We start from the raw sequence: 23,020 nt of genomic DNA, 5'->3' as shown, positions 1-23,020 counted from the left end.
ATGGTTTATTTATAGCCGCCCGGAAGCCCTGGCCTGTTAAATTTTGGACCTCCTCCCGCCATTCTTTCCAGACTTCGTGCGTCCGTTTCCCATTTCCCCCCTCCCCATTTGGGTTCCCTATAGGCCACTGCGTGCTCCACTCAAGAAGGGTCCCAGTCAATTTGGTCCCTACCCTCTCCAACACTATCTGCATATGTAATAGATATCGATATCTAACTGCCATTGATTATTTGTCTTCTTCAGCATCTTTTTGTCTCGAGCAAGCTTACTCCACGTTCAATTCAGGGGGTAAAAATGCGGTCGCTCAAGCTTATACTCGCCTCGGCGGGTGTTGTTTCTGCAGCCTGTCCCTACATGTCAGGGGAGATGCCTAGCGGTCAGAAAGGCCCCCTCGATCGCCGCCATGACACTCTGTCCGACCCTACGGACCAGTTTCTTAGCCAGTTTTACATTGATGATGCACAGTCGGTGCTAACAACGGACGTGGGTGGTCCCATTGAGGATCAACACAGCTTGAAGGCTGGAAATAGAGGCCCAACTCTACTTGAGGATTTTATCTTCCGCCAGAAGATTCAACACTTTGATCATGAGCGGGTATGTAGATACAAAATATGTGACCGTGTTGCAAATCCGCTAATTCAATTTTACGCAGGTTCCTGAGCGCGCTGTCCATGCTCGAGGCGCTGGTGCCCATGGCGTATTCACGTCCTATAATAATTGGTCCAATATCACTGCCGCATCCTTTTTGAACGCGGCAGGAAAGCAGACACCAGTATTCGTGCGGTTTTCTACAGTCGCTGGTAGCAGAGGCAGTGTTGACTCTGCTCGCGATATCCACGGATTTGCGACCCGTCTGTATACCGATGAAGGCAATTTTGGTAAGCATTATATCGTGGTAGTCATACTCATAACAGCACAACAAATATGAATACAAACCCAGGACCTAGGCTGACTACTCGGCAATGTAGATATCGTTGGAAACAACGTTCCAGTCTTCTTCATCCAGGACGCTATTCAATTTCCTGATTTAATTCACGCTGTCAAGCCGCAACCAGACAATGAAATTCCCCAGGCTGCAACTGCACATGATACGGCATGGGATTTCTTCAGCCAGCAGCCCAGCTCATTGCATGCCCTCTTCTGGGCAATGTCAGGACATGGAATCCCTCGCTCAATGCGTCATGTTGATGGGTGGGGCGTCCACACCTTCCGACTTGTCACCGATGAGGGCAACTCGACCTTGGTCAAGTTTCGCTGGAAGACCCTCCAAGGAAGAGCGGGCCTGGTATGGGAAGAGGCACAGGCTCTTGGCGGAAAAAATCCCGACTTTCATCGACAAGACCTTTGGGATGCCATTGAATCTGGAAGGTACCCTGAGTGGGAGGTAAGATATGATTCCCCCGAATCATTAGTTCTGACAGCGCTTCTCTGCTCTGTCGGTTGCTCTTTTCGTCTTTTTTTATATCTTCAACCCAAGACTGACTTTATATACGTTTTACTCATATAGCTGGGCTTTCAATTGGTGAATGAAGCAGATCAATCCAAGTTTGATTTCGATCTATTAGATCCCACCAAAATCATCCCAGAAGATCTTGTTCCTTTCACCCCAATCGGAAAAATGGTCTTGAACCGAAACCCAAAAAATTATTTTGCCGAAACTGAGCAGATCATGGTTGGTCCACCCCCTATATATTTGGAATATGAATACATGTATAGCTAGATGAAGCGTATATCTAAATATATTTCCACAGTTCCAACCAGGTCATGTAGTTCGCGGAATCGATTTCACGGATGACCCTTTGCTTCAGGGCCGCTTGTACTCCTACCTTGACACTCAATTGAATCGCCATGGAGGTCCCAACTTCGAGCAACTGCCGATCAACAGACCCCGCATCCCATTCCATAACAACAATCGCGACGGTGCTGGTAAGCTACTTCTCACCTACCATGTCAACTTCCATCTTGACCCAATCGATTTGTATAGAGTATTAACATCCCCGTCTGCACAGGACAAATGTTCATCCCTCTAAACACGGCCGCATATACACCCAACTCAATGAGCAACGGATTCCCTCAACAAGCCAACCGGACCCATAACAGAGGATTCTTCACCGCACCTGGGCGTATGGTAAATGGACCACTAGTGCGCGAGCTCAGCCCGAGCTTCAACGACGTCTGGTCCCAACCGCGTCTCTTCTACAACTCACTCACGGTCTTCGAGAAGCAATTCCTCGTCAACGCCATGCGCTTCGAAAACTCCCACGTGCGGAGTGAAATCGTGCGCAAGAACGTCATCATCCAGCTGAACCGCGTCGACAACGACCTCGCCCGCCGCGTCGCGCTAGCTATCGGCGTCGAACCCCCATCCCCGGACCCAACCTTCTACCACAACAAGACAACCGTCCCCATCGGCACCTTCGGCACGAATCTCCTGCGGCTCGACGGGCTGAAAATTGCCCTCCTGACAAGAGACGACGGTAGCTTCACGATCGCGCAGCAGCTCCGGGCCGCGTTTAACAGCGCCAACAACAACGTAGATATCGTCCTAGTGGGTCCATCGCTTGATCCCCAACGCGGCGTGAACATGACCTATTCCGGCGCCGACGGCTCGATCTTCGATGCCGTGATCGTCGTCGGCGGCTTGCTCCCGAGCACCTCAACGCAATACCCAACGGGTCGCCCGCTCAGGATTATTACGGATGCATACACGTATGGAAAGCCCGTTGGCGCCGTCGGTGACGGTAGCAATGAAGCCCTTCGTGACGTCCTTATGGCCGCTGGTGGGGATGCGTCGAATGGGCTGGACCAGCCTGGTGTGTATATTTCCAACGATGCAAGTGAGGCCTACGTTAGAAGTGTCTTGGACGGGTTGACGGTATATCGGTTCCTGAATCGGTTCCCGTTGGATAGGTAATATGGTATGAGGTTTGGGGCGCAAATATGGGTTTACTACCCCCCCCCCCCCCTTTTTTTTTTTCCTTTTCTGTTTTTCCATCTTTGGTTGAGGTAATATTGCAGATATCAGTAAATTGCGTTTACGAAAGCCGGTGTCAAGCTTCAGAGGCCTAATTAATTTGAAGAGGAGGTTGAAGTGAAATCTTGGTGTAACTATAATAATTTATAATAACTAATAACTTATAATTAATGTCTATTGTAATTTCCTCTCACATTCAATCTATATTTGATCCTTGTCCTTTGTAGCTGTTTAAATATAAGCCAAGAGAGACAAATAATGATAGATTAACAAATAATTGCACACCCAATAGGCCTTCCCTCACGATATCAGATATTATCTATCATGTTGTAATGATACCTCAAAAATGCCACAAGCTTGCCTGATATTGAATATTTATATGCTGTAAATGTAGGGAAGAGCGTACCATCCAAATAACCAGAAAAACATGTTTTAGCTTAAAATCTCACTAAGGTCGGTCGTGTCTATTTGAAATGGCTGCGGCAAGCTGACTATCTGATAAAAATGTCTGTATTTCCGCTTCACGACGCATGTTATGACTTTCGAATATAGATAAAACCTGAACGATTTAGCCCCTGTTGGGGGAAATAGGGGTTAGGGGGGCGAGCTACATATCATTCCCATATGACCAAAAACTAAAATAGATATATATATATATATATATATATACAACACCTTCAAAAAGGATCCATTTACTCCCCCCACCATCTAGCCCCTCTGACCTTAAACTTCCCCTCCTCACCACCTCCTCGGCCCGCAGTTGTCCCGCTCTGGCCCGCTCGAAGGGCTCGAAGGATCGACCATTCCGCCACAGTAGCCCCACTTCCATTCCCCGCCCGTCGATCTGCATTATCCAGCGCCTGATTTCCCCACATGAAGAGTGTCGCAAAGCGGGTGGCTGGCACGGGCCGTGCTAGCGTTACATTCGTCGTGTTTCCAGCGTAACGGGCTATGGTGTTTAGGTCCGTCGTTGCCGGATTGTAGGGGTTGGAGAGTGTGATTGAAGGAAAGGCGGTGACTGTGATGGCTCCTGGAGTCGAAGGGACAGATAGCGCTCCCGACGCCGATGATGGTGAAAATGACTGGGACACCTGCTGTTGTGTTGGTTTACTTATCGGAGTATTGTGCAGGACGACAGCGATGGATTCAGGGGGTGCCTGCGCCCAGTCGAAGCCGAAACCGGTGATTAATTCCGAGATTTCGTCGTCGGGGAAGGAGACAGTTAGCGACGAGGTGGCATTTGCGCGTTTAGGTTGCCATTTAGTTGATGCAGCGCCGTCTACGGCTGCGATGGGGAATTGGCCCGGTTCGTACTCGTCTGGAGAGGAAGCTGGCTGGCATTGTACCATGTTTCCCGGGAACGTGGCATGGGAGCCAATTTGGCGATTTGGGATGGTGAGGATGCCGGAGGCGGGGAGTAAATAGACTGTTACATTTGATTCGGGACCGACATGGACAGGAATAGGAGCGCCGGCGAATTTTTTATCTGCTGTTGGCAGTGGCTGGGTATTAGGGGCACGCTGTATGGTTGTATGTGTATAATTCGACGCAGCTTTCAGGGGCCAACCATGCCAGTAGAAAGTCCGGTAGGATAAATGTGGAATCTGTGGTGGCAGGTTGGGGTCCAGGTGCAAGACAAAATCTGGGAGGAGGCGCAAACCCAGATAACCGAATAAGGCGACTTGGTTGGCGCCACCGTTTCCAGTTAGGAATGGATATGCGGGGTGAGTACCGCCATTTCTCGACCAGTTGTCTATTAGCTGCTCAGAGAACTGGAAGAATGGGGCCCGGATGTACGGGGCATAAGAGTATTGCGCGTATGTGTAGGCGGAACATCCAGAGGGAGAAATTTCATTGGCGACGATGGAGAAGATGGCATAGGTCATTCCGGGGCCATCAGGGGATTGCTTTGCGGCGTACTAGATTTGCATTAGCAGACCTCTAAGCATGCGGTATACAGATCATTTCTTGGGGTTGGAGCATAGCTAACGGGAAACGGGTGGTTGCAACGTACATAGTCAAGATCGCTCAGTGCGTTTTGCGGGGAGTATCCATCTGTATATCTTAATGGAAACGTATTCAAGACGATATCCGCTTGTTTCACTAGGGTGCTGCCATTCATCGTTGTATATTCTAGGGTGACGTCTGCCACGGGGTCTCTCAACACCAGTATGTTTTCAGCCATCTCATTCCATGTCTCATTCTGCTCGAAACCGAGCATCTGGCGCAAGGAGTTTGCGTAGATCAATGTTGTCGCCATCATGGGCAAGGTAAAACCCCCACCATCAACATGATTAGCGTATTCGTCCTACGTATTGTTAGGGTGCTTCAGGTCAAACTGCAGAGAAAGACAACTAGAAGAAAGGGAAAACGTGAAGAATGGACACATACCGGGTCCGTCATATTAGTGAGTGTCCATTTTGTCCCGTTCTTTTCCAGGAGATCGGCATATAATATCGCAATCGAATTGTAGACTGGAAACAACTTCTCTTTAAAGTGATCGGTGTCACCAGTGGTCACCCAATTATTGATCATCTGCAAACCAATATCGCCATTAAGGTGGTACTGGTAATCGAAACATGGGCCTGTCCCCGTACAATTCCCGAACCGTCCGCTAGTCCATGGATAGATAGCAGCGCCCTGAGAGAACCTAGTCTGGTTCTTTGACGATGCAAATGCAGTTTTAGTATTTTCAATGGCCTGTCCGTATTTTATGAGACGATAGTTAGTAAATGATTGAGCCGCTTGTGGGAACGCAGTAACTAGACCCGGTTGCATCCAGATATCCGCATCCCAGAAAATCAGACCACCATACGAGTCTGAAGTCAAACCGCCCACGGCAACGCTGCCCTGGTGGATAGGGGCATTTCTGGCAGCGTGGATTGCATTATCGCTCACAATGGTCTGGAGCAGATAAAATGGATTCGTGACGGATGTGATAGCAGATTCGATAACGTGGTCATCCAGAGGTAGGCGCCCGGTTTTTGGAACAGCAAAATCATCGACAGAGTCGTCAGTGAAAACAGTTGCCCACTCTCCAATATGAGACTTCAAAAGCGCGTCATAGCCAATGTCTGCAGCATCTGATGATGCCTCCTTTGCCACTTGCTTAGGGTTTTCAAATCCGTCAGAAGATGCTACACCAACAAATTTAGTGACGATGCTTTTCTGGCCGGCGCGTAGTTTAATATCAGCAGCCTGGGCAATTGAGGAACGGTTCGTGTGTACGTATGGAGGATTGGGGACTAATTTCAATGATTCGATATCCACTTCCTTCGAGCCAGACATTGTCGCGTAAATGTAAGCAGTCACATCCGGGACACCGACAGGGCTAACGGATGAGTAAATCGCGTGCCCATCCTCACCTGAATCGACAAATTCGGTCCGCACAGCTGAATATCCGTCGATAACATTAACAACTTTCACATTCATGTCTGCCGATGGGGTAATAGCCAATCGCACCACGGCCTGAGTGACATTCAGCCTATGCGCAAAGAGCTGGTAGGAAATCGCAAATGACTCCCCCCTTCCAGTAGGGGACCAGGTATACTCCCAGTTCAGCAGACCGCCTTTCATATCCAATGTAGACTTGAAATTCGAGATCTCATCCATGGTAACGCTAGAATCAAGATACTTATTATTGCCCAGATCAAGAACCAACCCACTCCAATGTGGCACGCCGCTAATCACACTCTCGCCACCGTACTGGTTCATCCAGGGGAAATTGCTCCCATTGGTTGTTGGTTGGAGGTCATAGAAGCCGGAGATGGTCGCGAACGTTTGTCGGCGCGAATACAACGGCCACCCGTTGATGACGTCACCATTGACTGCGGTATCGAGTTCAAAAAACGGTCCCACTGCCGCGACGTTGATACCGATATAGCCATTTGCGATAGAGCCGCGAGATTGGTAGTGGCCTTGGTAGAGGGTTGTTGTGGCTAACCTCCAGTTATCGTGGTCCCAGGTGACGCCGGGGAACCTTGTCGGGTAAAGGAACTCCTGGCAGTCTGCACCATCGCATTTTGTGCTAGAATCGGAGGAGATATAATTTTTTGCAAAAACGGTGGCGACCCGTTCAGTAAATGACAACGCTGATATCGCCGACGAGGATAGGAGAAGAAGCACGAAGCTCCATGATCGAAACTTTGGGGCATTTAGCTAGTACCAAAATTGAAAGGAGGCAGAAGTCGTAGTTGCTCACCTTGCACAGCATAGTTGTTGAGCTCCTTCTGGGAGCTCTCCACCAAACCAAGATATGTAATTACGATAAATAGAGGTTTAACGCTCCATACCTCTTCTACAAGGACAAATGTTGGATTCCGTCTAAAATGATGTAACACAGCGGAGATCTACATCAAGGAGAACGAGGACAGCTTTCTGGTCTATATCAAATGGAAAGCAAAAGTCTTGATAAGAAGCAAGAACTGTGGAGGCGCTGCCAACTTTTAAAGACTGGAGGGGAAAAAAATTCAGCCCTATGAAGAGCCGATTTCATGAAAAAACCAAGGCAGCACCACCGTCAAAAAGGCTAGGAATTCGAAGATCAAGAAGTTGAGTTTAATTAGCGTTAACTTGCCAAAGCTCAAAGCCAAAAATGAGCGAATGTCAAGTAAACTCAAAATAGAAACCGGTCGATTTCATAGCTAACTTGAGCCAAAAATGCCGATCACTTTTTTGGTGGTGCGACATCGTATACACTTAGTTCGGACATGATTATATAGCTTTCTGGCCCTGGAGGGAAGGGAGAAAACAGGAGCTCGTATCATACGGCTAGTTGGAAGATGAGATGCCATTGCTAGCCAACAGCGATTGCAGAATGGCTTCAGCGTTCATGCGGGGTTGGCGCATTTGGAGCTCAAGCTCTAACCACAACCATCATGATAAAAGCCGAAGTAACAGGGCTCTGGGAGAAAAGAAAAGCTCCCGCGGGAAAGCTGGCCTGAGAGGGGGACAGGCCAATCGATATTTTTCGTCCCCGGTTCCAATCATAAGTCTATCGCAAAAGAAAAAACCTTATCAAGTTCCAAGGACCGAACAACGAAAAAGATGGCTGGGACACCGAATGACGTCATTTGCGTGCTTAGTCATTGTAGTATTTCCCAGATTATTGGGGCTTGGAATGGTTCGGATTGTCTTCAAGATGTGCATATGTCCACCGATCATGATAAAGCAACCCAGCTAGAGTCGGCATCGTGTGCACTTGAAGGTGCGACCGGCAGAACAATCACCGCACCTCTCCATCCAACCCCCTTTCCTCTGCTTCAGACACTCAGGATGGTGTTCACTTCGGGGAATATCCTGTTGACTGTGTAATACTCTTGATTGCGTCCCCCAGCAATGTTATCAATACGACCCATGAAATGTCATGCAGCCTATGAAGGGATGCGGTTGATCCATACCCCTCCTCTCCTTCCCCGGGTCGACTTGTGCCCGTAGTCTCCCTCGATACGATTGACAGCTGCATCATAAAGCTATCAGCCAACTTGGCTGGAGCCTCGCAACATCGACATAGAGCCAACCATCACTAAGAAAGGTGCCGGGTTACCTCATCCAGCGACGTCCGCCATCTCACCACCATCATCACCATCATCCTCACCACCATCTTGATCGCCAAAACTTTCAGCTCCTTCCGCCGGACGTCCACTCCGCCTCCGTGCGGTTGACGGCCGATTAGCAGCAACGATGGCCCGTTCGCCCACAAAGTGTTCACCAGTCCATTTCGATTTACAAACAGGACATGTCTCTGCTTGTTGGCGGCGGAAGAAGTTCTGTGTGCAGATGTCGTGGAGACGGCCGGGGCATTGACGCTGCGAACATCGTTGGCCCTGTTTACATGATCCTCGTCAGGAATCCCCCATATATATGTCAAGATACAAATATACACGGCAGCTGATTAACCAACAGAGAAACAAAACAAACTCTCAAAACATACCACAGTGATAATATCCTTACAGCCCAAACAAGTCTTGATCTTAGCAATCCGCCCAGAACCCTCCGTACCAGAGTCCTCCTCGTCCTCATTATACGTCGCGACCAGCCACCCGCGCAACTCCGTCAGCGCGCGTGGGCTAAGCGTAAAATATCCCCTTCGACTCTCCTCAAGCCACCCTTCCTCCACGAGCCTCTTCATCACGTCATCCGCCTCGCGTATTCCCAGCGATTGCGGCGCACCAGCAGCTGGCGTGCTATTTGCAGGAGCCGACTCCCGTCTTTCGGAAGCACTGGGTGCCTTCGCCAGCTGTGCGACCTGCATGGACGACACGGCCATCGCCTCCAGGCGCGGAGTATTGTGGGTATCGAACATGGCGTCCAGGACACGTTTGACGAAGGCGATTTCGTTGGCGTTGTAGGTAGTGGCCAGCTGGGTGAGGGGGTCGCTGGTGGTGTTGACAAGGACATAGATACGGGTGGGGTCTGTCTGGTGCCTGGTGGACCTAATTTCGAGATCGAAGGGGGATATGGCAGTGTTTATCGTGGCGATGTAGTTTGAGAGGTCGGCTTGGGTGATGTCTTCGGGGAGGGTTTCTTGGTTGTCTAAGAGAAGAAACATTAATTAGAATGAGCTCCAGCCGTCTAGCGGATTGCTGCGGCTAGTGGGGAGGGAGCTCTTGGGATAATATAATCAACAAGGATGAGCAGTAGAAAAGTACCTCGAGCAGTAAATATCGCAGCCAAAACAGGCTTTGCTTGTTCGTAGGTCATTGTTGAGCGCGCCATGAAGGCCTGCAGGAGCGCGCGGTGGCTATCGTTGTAGCTCTCGTTTGCTTCCATTTCGACAATTTCCAATGACTCGATGACGCGTGTCGCATGTAGAAGTGCTAGGGATGGGATGTCAGAGTGCTACAATGGCGGATGGAAAAAGTTGTCTTGAAATATTTGATGGGTTTCTGGTTTGCTTAATTTATCCGTTTTGGGTTAGGCGGCCTTTCCCCACGAACCAGCGCGTCAAATACTTCTCGATATCAATGGTATAGATGTTGAGATGCAGCAAACATGAACTACGAACCGGACTGTGATGGGCCGGGAGAGCCATAGAATTCCCGCTCTTCTACATGAAATCCCAATGCATACTAACCTAGCTGCTGCTCAACAAAATGCCTGGATGTGCAGTTCAAGATACTCATGCTGGTCCAGAACCAAGCGCTTTCCATCTCGCTCTTCATGATAAGCAACAGTCTATATCTTAGCCTTAGTCGTTCCCATCCCTTCCTCCAGACCTAGCCCACTCACATCCGCACTCGTCTTGACCCCCATAACCATCTCCGCCATCACCTTCCCTGTCCCCAATGACAACGAAATACCCCACGGGCCGTGTCCCGCCGCCATGAAGACGCCACCACCAGGAGGGGACACAACCCCTGATCCCAAAACCCAATCCCCCACACGCGTCACAATCGGTCTCCCACTCTCCGTCCACGGCCGGAAACAGAGTGCCTCCCGAAGTACCTCTAAATCATCCATATTTACATCCCCCTCGGCATATCTAGCCTTCGCATCCTGGTCAAGCTTCCCTATCAGCGTCACCGCTGCCTTACGAACCCGTGCTACGTCCCCCGCCTCCATCATGCCACGCGCCTCACTCGCGAGTGCCGGGAGGGGCATTTCCGCGCTATTCAGACCGGCGAGGTATATCTCGCCACCCGCACGCGAGAAGATCTCAGGGCTAAAGCCGCAGGAGCGCGGGTGGGTTGTGAAAACAGCGTGTGCTGTTCCGGCATATGTGCCTCTTTCGTGCGCGATGGTGTGACGCGGGGAGCGGACGAGGATGGAGTATCCCGACAGAGAAGTGACAGGGATGCGAGTGGGGGATGTGGGGAAGAGGGCGTTGAAGGCATGTGGCGTCCACGCGCCAGCGGTAAAAATGAGGTTTGTACAGGGGATTGTCGAGCGGGTGTTTGTCAGCCGGTTTTGGAGTGTTATACCTGTGATGGCGCCAGATGAGGAGTTCCTGATGAGCGCGATCGCCCGAGCGGGGTTGTGGACCTGAACGCCGCGCTCGATGCACTTCGCCAGGAGGAATTGACACAGTCGAAGTGGATCTCTGCATTTAACATTTCCAACCAGCAGATCAGCCAAACGAATAGAGAAAACAGCAGGGGAAGGGGAAAAAGTATGAAAAAGGTGAAACGAAAACCTACACTTGTGCTGTACCCCCAACGTCACTTATCCTCTCCGTCCTCCCGCCCTCCTGCCTGGTCAGCCACTCCGGTGCCTCATCCGGCTCGCCTGCTCTCTTCTCATCCGCCCTCATCGCTACCTCCGCCCGGCTCGCCCCTTGCCTCAGCCAATCATGCCCGCTCCCCGACCTCTGCCCGTCCTCATACTGCACTTGCAACCCCACCGCGGTGCCGCGCATATATCCCCATTTCTCGTAGCCGCTATGCTCTCTCGAGAGCTGCTCATGCAGCTCGAAGGACAGGTTGCCGAGCGCAGCTAGCTCAGGGGAGTACCAGTCGCGGACGATGAAGCCAGCGGCATAGCCTGAAGCGCAGTCGAAGAGGTCGGCGGCTGGGTCGATGATGTGGATTTGGTGTCGGTGTGTTTTGGAAGCGAGAGAGAGGTAGTAAGCTGTTGAGTGCCCGATGATGCCGCCGCCAATGATTACGGTGGTCATTTTCCTTTATTATATGGTTATTAGTATTACTACTATGGCCTCTGTATTAATACTATAGCCGCGTAGAATGATAAATGAAGAAAATCAATGAGTGGAACGGACCGTACACTTTTAACGATATTTTTTATGTATATAAGTTCAGTACAATCAACTCTACAGCCCAGGATAACAACGGCTTTCAGCGCATATCTCATGTCACTCACCCAAATCTACACAATACGCCCTGTAGATGTCAAACATTCCGGATCTGGGGAGGATTCAAGTTTTGCGGATGGGCCCCACTCTTTGCTCAGAGCCGAAGGCGGGGCAAGAGGAGCGATGTTCCCATGTGTTTTTCGAGGTTGTTACTGTTGAGAATTGCATGTCGTTTGCATTGCACATTAATCTAGAGTTGACAACCATTGGAGGAGATAGAAGTGTACGTTATGTTTCTATAGCTACTATTCCGTAATAATCGCTGCGTCATAAGCCATATACAAATTTTAATCCCGAGCTGCCAGCCACCGGGCAAACGAGCTCTCTCACCGCCAGCGATAACTGACAGCTCAACGGGTATACATCACATCTCGATTACCATTCATTTAATTGCATTTTAAATTTCACCATTTTATTTTTAGCTGTATACTGAGTCCAACAAAGGGAGAGCTCCCTGTTAATTTCGCTAAGGAGGCGGAACGGACACAAAGTCAATACAGACACCAGGAATATAGGTACAAATATATTCGACGGACAAAGAATAAACGATTCTTCTTGATGCTTATAGGGTTAGTGGCTTGTATAAACTGAAGAAATTGAGGCACGTCAATGTAAAGCTCGTGTATGATGACGTTCTGAACAAGCTCGACAAAAGTTACAGCGTGCAAAAAGGAAATACTCGTAGCGAGTAATATATGAAGCTGGGGCTGACTGGGAGAGTGAGAGATGACATATTCCGAAACAGGCTGGTTCTGGAACGCACTTATCTGGCAAATCGAAATGAGAAAACTAGGATCATCAAGTCAGTGGGACTTGAAGAGAGCAGATTTGTAGATATAGATGAAGAAACATCCAATTCAAGAGAAAATTTAAAAATCGAGACATCAGTCGAAAGATGAAAAATGGATACGTGTGTTAAGCATTAGATACCAACAGAAGGTACCTTTATATTTAGCATGGAGTGTATGTTTTAATCATTTGTCTCATCTTATACAAAGACTTGGGGATAAACACGAACGGGAAAATGATAAAAACGACGGAAAAGAAATTGATCCAACATACCTACGAATGGATTCATATCCCAGAATCTCTTTTTCATTTTTCGTCTGTCTCATTCTCCCAGGTCTAGGTGAACACAGGCATCAGCAAGATGTTCAATAACTCGCTCCTAAGGGTCCACGTGGCCAAATAAGACACCTTAGCGAAAGGTAAGTCGTGTGCATGCATCAGAGAATCGTGAAGCATTCGTCATGAAAATCGGCATTTGATAGTACATGAATATTTGCTCATCACTGTATGGTCATGCACACAACCAAAAGACCCAAAAACTGTTAATTTCCATGACCAACACATACAAATCACCACTGGATAAATCGATATGGAGCTTGACGCTGTACTATACACCAGGCATCGTAGGTGATTCAAAGCACAAGAGCAAAATAGGTTCTAACTCCTAAACAGTCAGCACTCTTTCTTGCTTCCGATTGGAATATATAAGACTGGCAGGCAATGAGACAATGATAAAATCCTCGGGGAGAGGGGAGACTATTATCAGAAAGTCCGTTTGGCTAGGACAGGTAAATCACCACGGGAGCTTGATGCTCGGTTTGTATGATAGGGGCGACAACAACGTTCATCATGATGGTTTGGGGAAAAGAGCAATGGAGAGTGGATATCACACGTACCACTTTGTTAGTATAAACATTGAGTGAAAACCATCGCCATAACAAGTATCTTCGCAATCAATTAGTTAGTCCGTTGGTGCGGGAAATAAAAAATTGTCGTTCACCCGTTGTGCGAAGAAGTGAAGGAAAAAGAGGAAACAGAAATTTCCAGATTGGAATTTATCCAAGCTGTCAAGCTTAGTCATGATTGGGCGGTGAATAACTATAAATTCCACATACGCGGCAGAATGATCGAGATGCGAAAAACATTCAGCAACACATTGTCCTCAACATCAACAGCGAAGCGCGTATACATCTACAGCCACGATATTTGTGCTTTCATTTCGATGTCCCTTTGGTAGGCGTGATTAGGGCATCCTTTGTCTATTGATTAAATATGTCAGACCGAGAGTTTGGAGGCAAGTATATATGCCCCGCACCCCTCCGTGCGCAAATCCAAGCTAATATATTATCTGAATCCAACAGGAAACGATGACCTCTCTTTGCCCAAAGGTACCATACCCCGAACAACCGTATCCCTCTCCTCATATACAGTCCCACATCCCTTGAACCAAGTGCCTCTTGCGCTCCCTGCACATATCCCTATTAAACGAATATCATCTTGTGTCCTGTATCACAAGACAACTCAAAAACTAATCTCAAACCCCCTGATGACAGCAACCGTCCAAAAAATAATAACAGAGATCCTCCCCGCTTCATCCGGGCAAACCTTCGCTAAAGATGCCCGCGACCTCCTCATAGAATGTTGTGTCGAGTTTATAACGTTAATATCCTCTGAGGCAAACGATATTAGCGAGAAGGAGGCGAAAAAGACCATCGCGTGCGAACACATCGAGAAAGCGTTGACGGATTTGGGTTTCGGAGAGTATGTACCCGATGTACTGGCAGTGGCAGAGGAACACAGGGAGCAGTTGAAGGTGAGTTCCATTTGCCTTTTCCTTTTTTGACACGCTAGATCTCTCCATACATCAAGACATTGAGCTTGATTTATTGGCGAAAGAAAATGAGAAGAGTTTTACTTACGAATAATTATTTCAAATAGTCCCGTGAGAAAAAAGTCAATAAGATGGAGCAGAGTGGCCTCACGGAAGAAGAGCTGCTCAGACAACAGCAGGAACTATTCCGTTGTGCTGGCGAGAAGTATAATGCGGCCAGTTGAGGGTGTGCGGTTTGCGTACGCTGATTTCCACGCCTTCTTCCTTGGAGTTATACGGTATGCAGTTCATTAACACACAATATACTTCTAGTGGAATTTGCAGCACTAACTGAACGGAATAGCTTCGGAACCTGGCTACGCTCCAACCCCCTAAATGAGAAAGTATTTTAGTAAGGGATCACGCTTCGTGCGTTCCATACGCATAGGTCATACCTTGGATGTCTCGCGTGCCAGCTTTTCCACCTTCAAACAACGGTCGTGTCGATGCGGGAGAAATAAAATGGGATTTCAGCGCGACTACGATAGGATCACCTCCCTAAGTTACCTAGCTCTCACACATCAAGTGGGAGAGGAACAAGACGAACATGCAGATAATCGCGGAGCTGCGCCATATATATATGCCACGAGGTGCAAAAATGGGGAACTGGTTTGCGTGAATCCGAAGAATCAGTCAAATAGTGCGAAATGACGATATTTCTTCATTCTCTTTTCTCTTCTAGTGGCTATTTTCCCATTTTCCCTAGAGCTGGATTTGGAATTTCAGGAATTTCGCCCAGGTGCTCCAGGATTACTGTTTTATTATACTCACATCTGGATCTCGTTTCCTTTTCTTAATTTCGTTATATGCATTTTACGCCCTTCAACGGATCTGCATGATAGATGGAATGAACGGTGACATGACCATGGCGTATTCATCCTTTGGTTAATTTGCTTTACTATGCTTGTTGTAACGCCAGCATGGTTTCGTAGATGCACGCCCATCTACCTATACTATTGCTGTTTTTTTTTCTTCTAAAATATTTCTTCCTATCATGGCATATCGCCTATAAACTCTTTCAATTCTCACTCACGCCATCACAGCCAAGAACGTACTGATGAATCAACCAGTTTTGAACCATCATATAGTGAACTGCTGAATGATGCACTGTGAGGGTAACAAAAAAAAAAAAAAAGGCAAACGAAAACGAGCAAAGAAAAAATATTAAACGGGGAATCTACATCACGCCCAGAACAAACACCATTCCTTTTCTCCAAGTTGTAATAAATAATCTGCCGAAAAGTTCCCAACAAAAGAGAAAAGAAAAGAGAAAATACATTCCTTCTTTTCCACCCATGAGCTCCAAACACAGCTTGTCAGAAAAGAAAAATAAAAATAAAAATAAAAATAAAAATAAAAATAAAAATAAACAGAAACAAAAACACGCCCACCAACAACCCTACAAAGAGCAATCATGAATTCCTGCTGGCCCCGTCTCGTTGTACTCCACCCGGCTCAGGAACCCCTTACTAACACCCTGATCAATAACAAACACAACCTTCGCCGCAACCTGCGCGCCCAAAAACGTCGCCTCCTCCATCCCCACATTTTGTCCCCCAGCACCACCTAACCCCGTCGATGTCCCCGCCGCGCCCACCCCCGCGGCAGCACCCGTTGCTGATGGTGGTACCAATACGCCGCCCGCGCCGGATGAACCGCTTGCGCCTTGGTTTTTCCATTCTGGGAAGTACTCTGGAGGCTTGAGGAGGCGGATGGAGGTGGGTGTTTGCGAGTGGCCGGTCGAGCGGTGGTGTTGCTGGTGGGCGGCTGCGGCTGGTGAGTTGGTGCTGTGAGGGTCGTGGGGATTGAGGTGGTTGGGGGTTGAGGGGTTGTTAGCGTGGGTAGCAGCCACGAGGAGGGGGTTGACCCCGTGAGCGGCTGGGTGGTGAAGGGGCCCTGGGTTCTGGAGGTGAGCTGGGGTGTTTGTCCCGCCAGTTGGGAGCGGTGTTGACATTTGCGACGGAAGTTCGGAGGTGAATATTGTGCCGGAGGAAGGGGAGAGGACGTATTTTTGGTTTATTGTTGAGAGGAGGGCTTGGGTAAAGCCTGGATTGGTATTTTATCTAACTTTAGCATGGGATTTTTTCTTGTATATATAGAATGAAATGAGGAGAGGGGCGGAGATGATGGGCAAACCTTTTATTTTGCTGCCGTTTCCAAGGATGATAAAGGAATCCCATAATTCGCTGCGCTTGGGCGCATCAGGGACGGAAAGGATCGTATGGTGGATCTGGGCAGCAAGAGTATCGAGAAGGCTGGAGCTGCAGTGGTCATTCGACTTCGCCTCGCTGGGGGTTAGTGCGAGGAATCGTTCGATTCCAACTTCAATATCGCGCTTCTGGCGAATATACTGCACAGTAGTGCTCTGCACATTCCCATCCTTAGGTTCGACTTTGACAAATTCGTGATACTGGAATGTAGCGCGCTCCTTTTTGCAATTGGGTAGCCGAACTGGCTTGCCCGTAGCGGCATCTGTAGCCCCCTTTTTAGCAGCTGCCCGTTCTGCTTTCTCTCTTTCTCTTCGGGCAAGATATTCGCTCGTATTGCCACTGCTAACGATAGCTGCCACATCAAGAACACCGTCATCATCATTTTCCTCCGCCGTCCCATTCGCAGTTTCAGCCCCCTTGCCAGCGACACTGGGCGTAGGCTTCGTGGGATCCCTATCGATAGTTCCACTAGCTGCACCAAGCGCATCAGACGAGTTTTGTATTTGTGATACTGTCGCCGAGTTTCCCGGAAGCGGAATATTTGAAGGTAGAACTTCACAGATATTGCTCCTCTTCAGTTGCTCGCACATGTCGCGCGTGAAACCCTTGGGACCCAGCAATTCTTCCAGTCGATCCGTCATCGCCTCACCACCGCAGTTGCGCAGCCCAAATCCCCTGCCATGCTCGTTGACAACGAAATCTGTCACAGCAGTAACGTCTGCCTTACCGTGGCCGATGTCAATCACCGTGGCGTTGACGGTCCCGTACGCGTAGCAAGCGGCCAAGGCGGAGTCCATCAAACAGAATGCGGGTGTTTGAAATTTCTCAAAGACAAACTGCGTGATGGCCTCGCGGTCGCGCGCGGTCCATACCGGCTGTGCGATAAACATAATGGGGGTGTGGAAGGGAGGGCTAAGGGTTTTGAAGATGTGGGATAGGAGAGCGAAGAAGCATGACCACTCGACAATTTCGCCGTTGCGAATTGGGTAGACGGCGCCTTCGTCTGATGTTGGATCTTCTTCGTATATAACTTGTCCCTCCTCTGAGTGTTCAGCATCGGCAGCAGTGGTTTCCTCGTGACCATTTTCAACGACGCCGGTGCTCGTGTCGTCTGGCTTCTCGCTTTGCGTTTGATCTCCTGCTTCTTTGTCCTCTGTTGGTAGATCTCCCTCTGCGGCATCTTTCATTTCGACATCCGGTTTAACTTCCACGTCATCTTTTTTTGGCGCATCGGTTGTGGCGGTGGAATCATTGGCAGCAGGGGGTGCGGGCGCTGTTGCGGGCGCTGTCCTCTTCACCACGAGTTTCTCGCGGATCTTGTATGGTTCCCATTCGTCCTTCTTTTCAGCCGGGAACATGCGAGTAGGAAATCGGAATTTTGCAGGCGTGAAGGATTCAGGTAGGCCTAATTGCGCCAGGGTGGTTTGCGAACCTGGCGCAATGATCTGGATGTTTTAGAGGGGTTGCATTAGCAAGAGATAAGCTTGTCGAAGGGGGTATTGAGGGGATTTTGACGAGGTAAAAGTGGACAAGCAGGCTTATACGGATAGAATGCATACCAGTATGTGTTCATCCTTGAAAGCCGGCATGGTGGGCTGGCTGCACTGGGCTGGTCAAGCGGGTCAAGCTGTTTTGCGCGCGTTGAAGCTTTCCTGGTTGTCTTTTTCGTCGGGAGCAGGGAGGGCCAAGAAGGGTTTAGCGCAAATTGCCGCGATAAATAAATTATACTAACGACAATGATACTGGCTCCTTAATATGATATAAACGGCTGGACATACGATTTCATTCTAAGCATTGTCGATATTAGATTGAGGGTGATTGTTGGTCATATAATGGTCACCACATTTGAAGGCATCTACCCAAGATAGGGGCATCGAAAAGCAACAAATAGACATTATATAATAATAGGTATATTTATCCGCACTCACTACCCCTAGCTCAAAGACAGTAAATGTATATCAAGAAAGGTATCATTTCCAGGTCACTCGAACACAAGCAAACCCATAATTTTCGCTGCAGGAAGATCGGGCTTGATGAAAGAAAACTAAAAAAAAAAAAAGGGGGGGGGGGGGGGGGGGATAGGGACGCTAAGGGAATAATAACTTAACCCCCCAATTTAAAAACGGAGAATGGGTCGGAAAATAGAAACACAAAAGGGATATCACGCTGCGTCAAATGGGAAATTTCAACAAGGCTAGGGTCCGAGCTTTAAAGGTAAACTGCGAGAACGCCAGGCACAAGAGCAGTGACTACGAGAAGAGCAGCGTGCCAATTCCAGGCTGCATTAGTCCCTGATGTGCTAGGCGGGACGGCTACCAAATTCCCACCGGATCCACTGCTGCCTCCGCTGCCTCCGCTGCCTCCGCTACCACCAGAAGGTGGTTCTGGCGGGTCAGTCGCACTGGCTGGAGGACTGAAGGTCGCTGTGGCTGTGTACTCGCCGAAAGAAGACGAAGCATCCTCCGAGTTTGAGGCGTAGAAGGAAACGACGCTTGTAGTAGTTGTGGTTGTGGTTGTCCGGATTGTGATCGATGTGTAAAATACGACGCGGTATGTCCTGGTGGATGTTAGACAAATCTCTCATTTGTTTCGCCCACCTCCTCGTCATGAAGCTCAGAGAGCTAGAGGGAACACAGATATGGGATCGGAAAATCAGGGCAGAGGAAAGTCAACTTACCAGGTTACTGTCCAGGTATAGTAGTCGAAACTAGGCCTCGTCGGTGGAGGGTTGGATGGTGGAGGAGTAGGCCTAGGAGACCCGCCGCCGCCACCACCGCTCCCGCACTCGCCTTGAGGACAGCACTTCGGCACGCCGTTAATAAGCCAGCACTCATACCCGGCATTGCAATGCCTGCCCGCTGTCCGGCAGCATTCCTCATTGTCATCAATGCAGCCGTCATGGCAGCATTTCCGTCCGGGACCACAAACGATACCACCGCCGCAGCAGCTCCAGGACAGAGAGGGAATACAAGTGCCATCGGAGAGGCAACAGTACTGAGAGCATCGCGCCGGGCAGTCGCGTTTCGTTAGGGATTTCAGGTTTCCGGTGTCAGCGAGTGTCACATTCTCAGCCACATCTCGAGTGCCGAGCAAGACATCGGAAAAGTCTGAGACCAATTCGCCGGCCTCCAGCGCGGAGCACGAGGCTGAGAGTGTGACGAGAGCAAGAGCGGCGACGCGCGACCACGAAGGCATTGCGTAAACACGACGATGCGACAGGCGACAAGGACCGCAAAAAGTAAATGGAGAAAATTTGGTGATATGAGCTCAGGTCAAGAGAGAGCAAAGAGAAAGCAAGCCCGGGTGCGAAGGGCTCCAGTATATAAACCTGCCCGAGAATCATCCATTGATGCTTGAAATTTCCCATCTAAAAAATATCCGGCAATCAAATGGGGAGGCTGAGTTCTGTTCTCTCATGAATGTCATTTTTCCTATCTGGCCGCCAAGCAGCATTGTTTTGGCATCGTTCGAAATGAATACGAGAATTTTGACATGCAATCCGAGCACAGCAGGACAAAACTCTATGCCAATCAACCAATCAACTGGACGATGATTGGGCTAATTCCTAAGAATCCCGCTGACCGGTGGAGGCTCAACAAGAAGAGACTTTGGTTGGTTGCAAGTGTATCTCTAGTTTGCTTGGAAGCGTCCTTTGGCGCAGGGTTTTAGGCAAGGATCCCCCCACATTCACTTGCTATTTCGCGCCACTGCCAGTGCTTAAATTAAGCAGGCGATGAAAATACGATGGGCATGAGAAACTTGCGCAGTTGGCTTCAGTTGTTCTGCTGGCACGATGATGTTGATCGGCAATGTCAGCCTGGCGGGCCTGATCGCGATCATGGACAGGATCAAGATCCAGAATGGTCGCTTCGCACGCGAGATTCGAGGACCCGGGCTAACCTCCTGTCAAAATTTCTTAAGGGTTCGCCCTCCGAAATGCATGTGTCGAAGGTGGTGAAGAAAGACCACGAGTGGGAAGATTAAGTGCCATGACTGACAAATGGGAGGTCGAAAAATTCGGCTCCGCTCGTGAAGTGCAACTGGCGTTCGTGAATCCTTCTTGTCCCGTTCCTCTCAGAGTTGAGAGCTCATGTGGCAAACATCGCTAGTGTTCGTCAATGACACGGTTTTAGGGCGTTGTTTGAGGCTTAACCTACCAACATCCAAACCCAGATTGAAGCTCCAAAAACATCAACTCTACCTCCTGATGAAGTGGAAGACTACCCCGGAAGAAGGCCGGCAGCAAAATTTTTACAAAATAAACCCAGATGTACCCCATCAGTCATATTAACCCTTCAGAAATAGGATAATTGCTCCAGGGAATGCATTTGCCATTAACAAAGGCCTTCGTTCTCTGCTGGTGCAGATCAGGGCAGTGTTTCTTAGTGCCCAACAAGCCGCCCTTGGCAGCGGGCAGGGAACAGAAACCCTCATTCACCCCTGAAAACAACAGAACTTTGTTTGGTTTCAAGAACTGGAATCGACTCTTCGGAATTGTTAGGTTGGTGACATCACATTCGAGATTCACCAAGGGAACGGCAATGGCAAGATATGTATCTACCTGAAGACATGGCCACAAAAAGTTAACTATCCTAGCTTAGCACATTGCGTCGACTATTATTCATAACAGACAGGTTTATATGTATTCGATATGTATTGCCAGAGAAAGAGAGTCAGCATAAGTAACAAATATCGAAGCTCAGTTATGCTGGATATGAAACCATGTCGCGAAAACAGTCGACTAGATTTAATCTATACTCCCGAATCCAAAGGCAATCCTCGACTAGCCAAGAATAAGCATATATTGTTATAGATATCTGCAAACGTCTTAGGCAGGGGGGAGTGAAGAAACGATAGAAGAAAAGGCTAGTTGTTGACATTTTAAAACGTACATGAGGAAAAACCGAGAGAAAGGACCGAACAAAAGAGTGCGTTGGCATTTCAACTCGTCCCTGATCTTGTCAGAAGCAATTGAACTGTGGTAGCCAGGGGATGCAATGGACAATGTTTCCTTATGAGGTTTTGAGAAACACCTGGCCATTTGATAAGGCTCCCAAGAGATTTACATATTGGGATATCCTCGTGGCATTGGATGGATCGAATCGTATTCGCATGCCTGTTAATGAATGCTTCAAACGATGGTAGCATCTTGTGATAAGATATGCACACATCAATCTCTCTCAGATGAGGGAAAAGGGGCTGCGCGAAGATTTCATTTAACACCGCACGAGGACAAAACAGGCGTAGAACCTCGACGTCATCAAGTATCTCACGCAGAGATCCAGAGGAAGTTGCCACATCAAAATGACCCCATTCTTCTTCCCTCCCGTCAAACTCAAACGTGCTAATCCGTATGTTGTGACTCCTTGCCTGTCGAATTCCATGCACAACGACGTTCAAGTGGTGCTCAAGAGGTGCATTTCGATTGCGTTTCAGCCACCGCATCATGGGCAAGAAGCACGGTTCAACAGCTGGTATGTTGTAGCTCAACGTGAATTTCGCAAGTTTGGGAAACTTGCAAAGAGCTGCCGGAACAACATCCATATCCATGCGGGTGTCGAGAACTGTTCGCTGACTCTTAGCAATAGGCTGGAAAGCTGGGAAGACCGTTTTGTATTCAGGGAAGGTCTCCATCCTGCCGTTCGTAAGAAAGTAATGATCAGTTTCGTCCTCCACATACGATCTCGTTGAATAGAGCTCGCTAGCGAAATGCTCAGCATTGCCGGTCCCTATAAAGAATGAGCGATGGTAAGAACAGGTGCGAGCGGGGCGAAATAGAGGTGGCAGGCAGATTTGATTTAGCTAACTGGGATCCAAGATATCCGTGACACTGTACGTGACGCAAACCACATGCTGGCTCAGATGGTCAGCGTCAGCAATACCGCGGAGGGCTGCGAGCCCCGAGGGCGAGAAGGAGACTCTGGCATGGCGAAACAGTAATGGGAGACTTTGTGCCCTCAGACGCTTGTTCATGAGCGAAAGATGCTTGATATGCTGACGACCAAGGTGTGACACGATATTTTGAAAAATCTCGGTTGGGAGAGTACCCAGGGAAGGTGGTGAAACCATGATTGTCAGCTATATAGTTCTTGAGCACCTTTGCCCGTCGTTGACCAGAAGATAAATATTTATTGATGACAACTCGAAGCCCGTGAGGCTCAGCCTTGCGCCGCTCCGCAACATATTTATGTCCAGCCCTTCGTCCTTCCAAGCAACTCCAATTGATATTCGATCTGACCACACTACATGTGCCTGAAGGACAAGCAACTTTTCTTTGGAATCTCAAACACATACGGCGGCAATCCTATCGATACTCCACCAAAAGAATTGTCTGGACTGATCTTATATCACTGGAATATATGCGGTTT

General features: G+C 48.8%; 8 protein-coding genes across 8 annotated transcripts; 2 read left to right on the top strand and 6 right to left on the bottom strand.

The window, feature by feature from the left end:
• Positions 1-91: 91 nt before the first annotated feature.
• HCBG_08399 (catalase B) lies at positions 92-2,914 on the top strand (the record flags this gene model as incomplete). The annotated part of the gene is made up of 6 exons (XM_045435448.1): positions 92-594; positions 653-878; positions 969-1,384; positions 1,508-1,672; positions 1,752-1,926; positions 2,010-2,914. The coding sequence occupies 6 exons, from the start codon at positions 295-297 to the stop codon at positions 2,912-2,914; spliced, it is 2,187 nt and encodes a 728-aa protein (XP_045283940.1).
• A 752-nt stretch (positions 2,915-3,666) lies between these two features.
• HCBG_08398 (glycosyl hydrolase) lies at positions 3,667-7,187 on the bottom strand (the record flags this gene model as incomplete). The annotated part of the gene is made up of 4 exons (XM_045435447.1): positions 3,667-4,893; positions 4,989-5,282; positions 5,366-7,117; positions 7,176-7,187. 4 exons carry the CDS (start codon positions 7,185-7,187, stop codon positions 3,667-3,669), a joined length of 3,285 nt encoding a protein of 1,094 aa, XP_045283939.1.
• Positions 7,188-8,520: 1,333 nt separating this feature from the next.
• HCBG_08397 (uncharacterized protein) lies at positions 8,521-9,787 on the bottom strand (the record flags this gene model as incomplete). Its single annotated transcript, XM_045435446.1, has 3 exons — positions 8,521-8,799; positions 8,907-9,508; positions 9,625-9,787. The coding sequence occupies 3 exons, from the start codon at positions 9,743-9,745 to the stop codon at positions 8,521-8,523; spliced, it is 1,002 nt and encodes a 333-aa protein (XP_045283938.1).
• Positions 9,788-10,150: 363 nt separating this feature from the next.
• On the bottom strand, positions 10,151-11,588 carry HCBG_08396 (FAD dependent oxidoreductase superfamily; the record flags this gene model as incomplete). The annotated part of the gene is made up of 2 exons (XM_045435445.1): positions 10,151-11,015; positions 11,113-11,588. The coding sequence occupies 2 exons, from the start codon at positions 11,586-11,588 to the stop codon at positions 10,151-10,153; spliced, it is 1,341 nt and encodes a 446-aa protein (XP_045283937.1).
• Positions 11,589-13,844: 2,256 nt separating this feature from the next.
• On the top strand, positions 13,845-14,627 carry HCBG_08395 (uncharacterized protein; the record flags this gene model as incomplete). Its single annotated transcript, XM_045435444.1, has 3 exons — positions 13,845-13,893; positions 14,126-14,385; positions 14,511-14,627. The coding sequence occupies 3 exons, from the start codon at positions 13,845-13,847 to the stop codon at positions 14,625-14,627; spliced, it is 426 nt and encodes a 141-aa protein (XP_045283936.1).
• A 1,214-nt stretch (positions 14,628-15,841) lies between these two features.
• HCBG_08394 (actin-like protein arp9) lies at positions 15,842-18,241 on the bottom strand (the record flags this gene model as incomplete). The annotated part of the gene is made up of 3 exons (XM_045435443.1): positions 15,842-16,488; positions 16,579-18,097; positions 18,212-18,241. The coding sequence occupies 3 exons, from the start codon at positions 18,239-18,241 to the stop codon at positions 15,842-15,844; spliced, it is 2,196 nt and encodes a 731-aa protein (XP_045283935.1).
• A 619-nt stretch (positions 18,242-18,860) lies between these two features.
• HCBG_08393 (uncharacterized protein) lies at positions 18,861-19,847 on the bottom strand (the record flags this gene model as incomplete). Its single annotated transcript, XM_045435442.1, has 2 exons — positions 18,861-19,209; positions 19,330-19,847. The coding sequence occupies 2 exons, from the start codon at positions 19,845-19,847 to the stop codon at positions 18,861-18,863; spliced, it is 867 nt and encodes a 288-aa protein (XP_045283934.1).
• A 1,746-nt stretch (positions 19,848-21,593) lies between these two features.
• HCBG_08392 (uncharacterized protein) lies at positions 21,594-22,721 on the bottom strand (the record flags this gene model as incomplete). The annotated part of the gene is made up of 3 exons (XM_045435441.1): positions 21,594-22,287; positions 22,333-22,381; positions 22,460-22,721. The coding sequence occupies 3 exons, from the start codon at positions 22,719-22,721 to the stop codon at positions 21,594-21,596; spliced, it is 1,005 nt and encodes a 334-aa protein (XP_045283933.1).
• Between the last annotated feature and the right edge of the window lie 299 nt (positions 22,722-23,020).

Source organism: Histoplasma capsulatum, assembly GCF_000150115.1.
Source record: "Histoplasma capsulatum G186AR genomic scaffold supercont2.15, whole genome shotgun sequence".
Taxonomy (NCBI): domain Eukaryota; kingdom Fungi; phylum Ascomycota; class Eurotiomycetes; order Onygenales; family Ajellomycetaceae; genus Histoplasma; species Histoplasma capsulatum.
The sequence above is the reverse complement of the archived record's forward strand: the minus strand, read 5'-3'. Positions and strand labels throughout refer to the sequence as shown.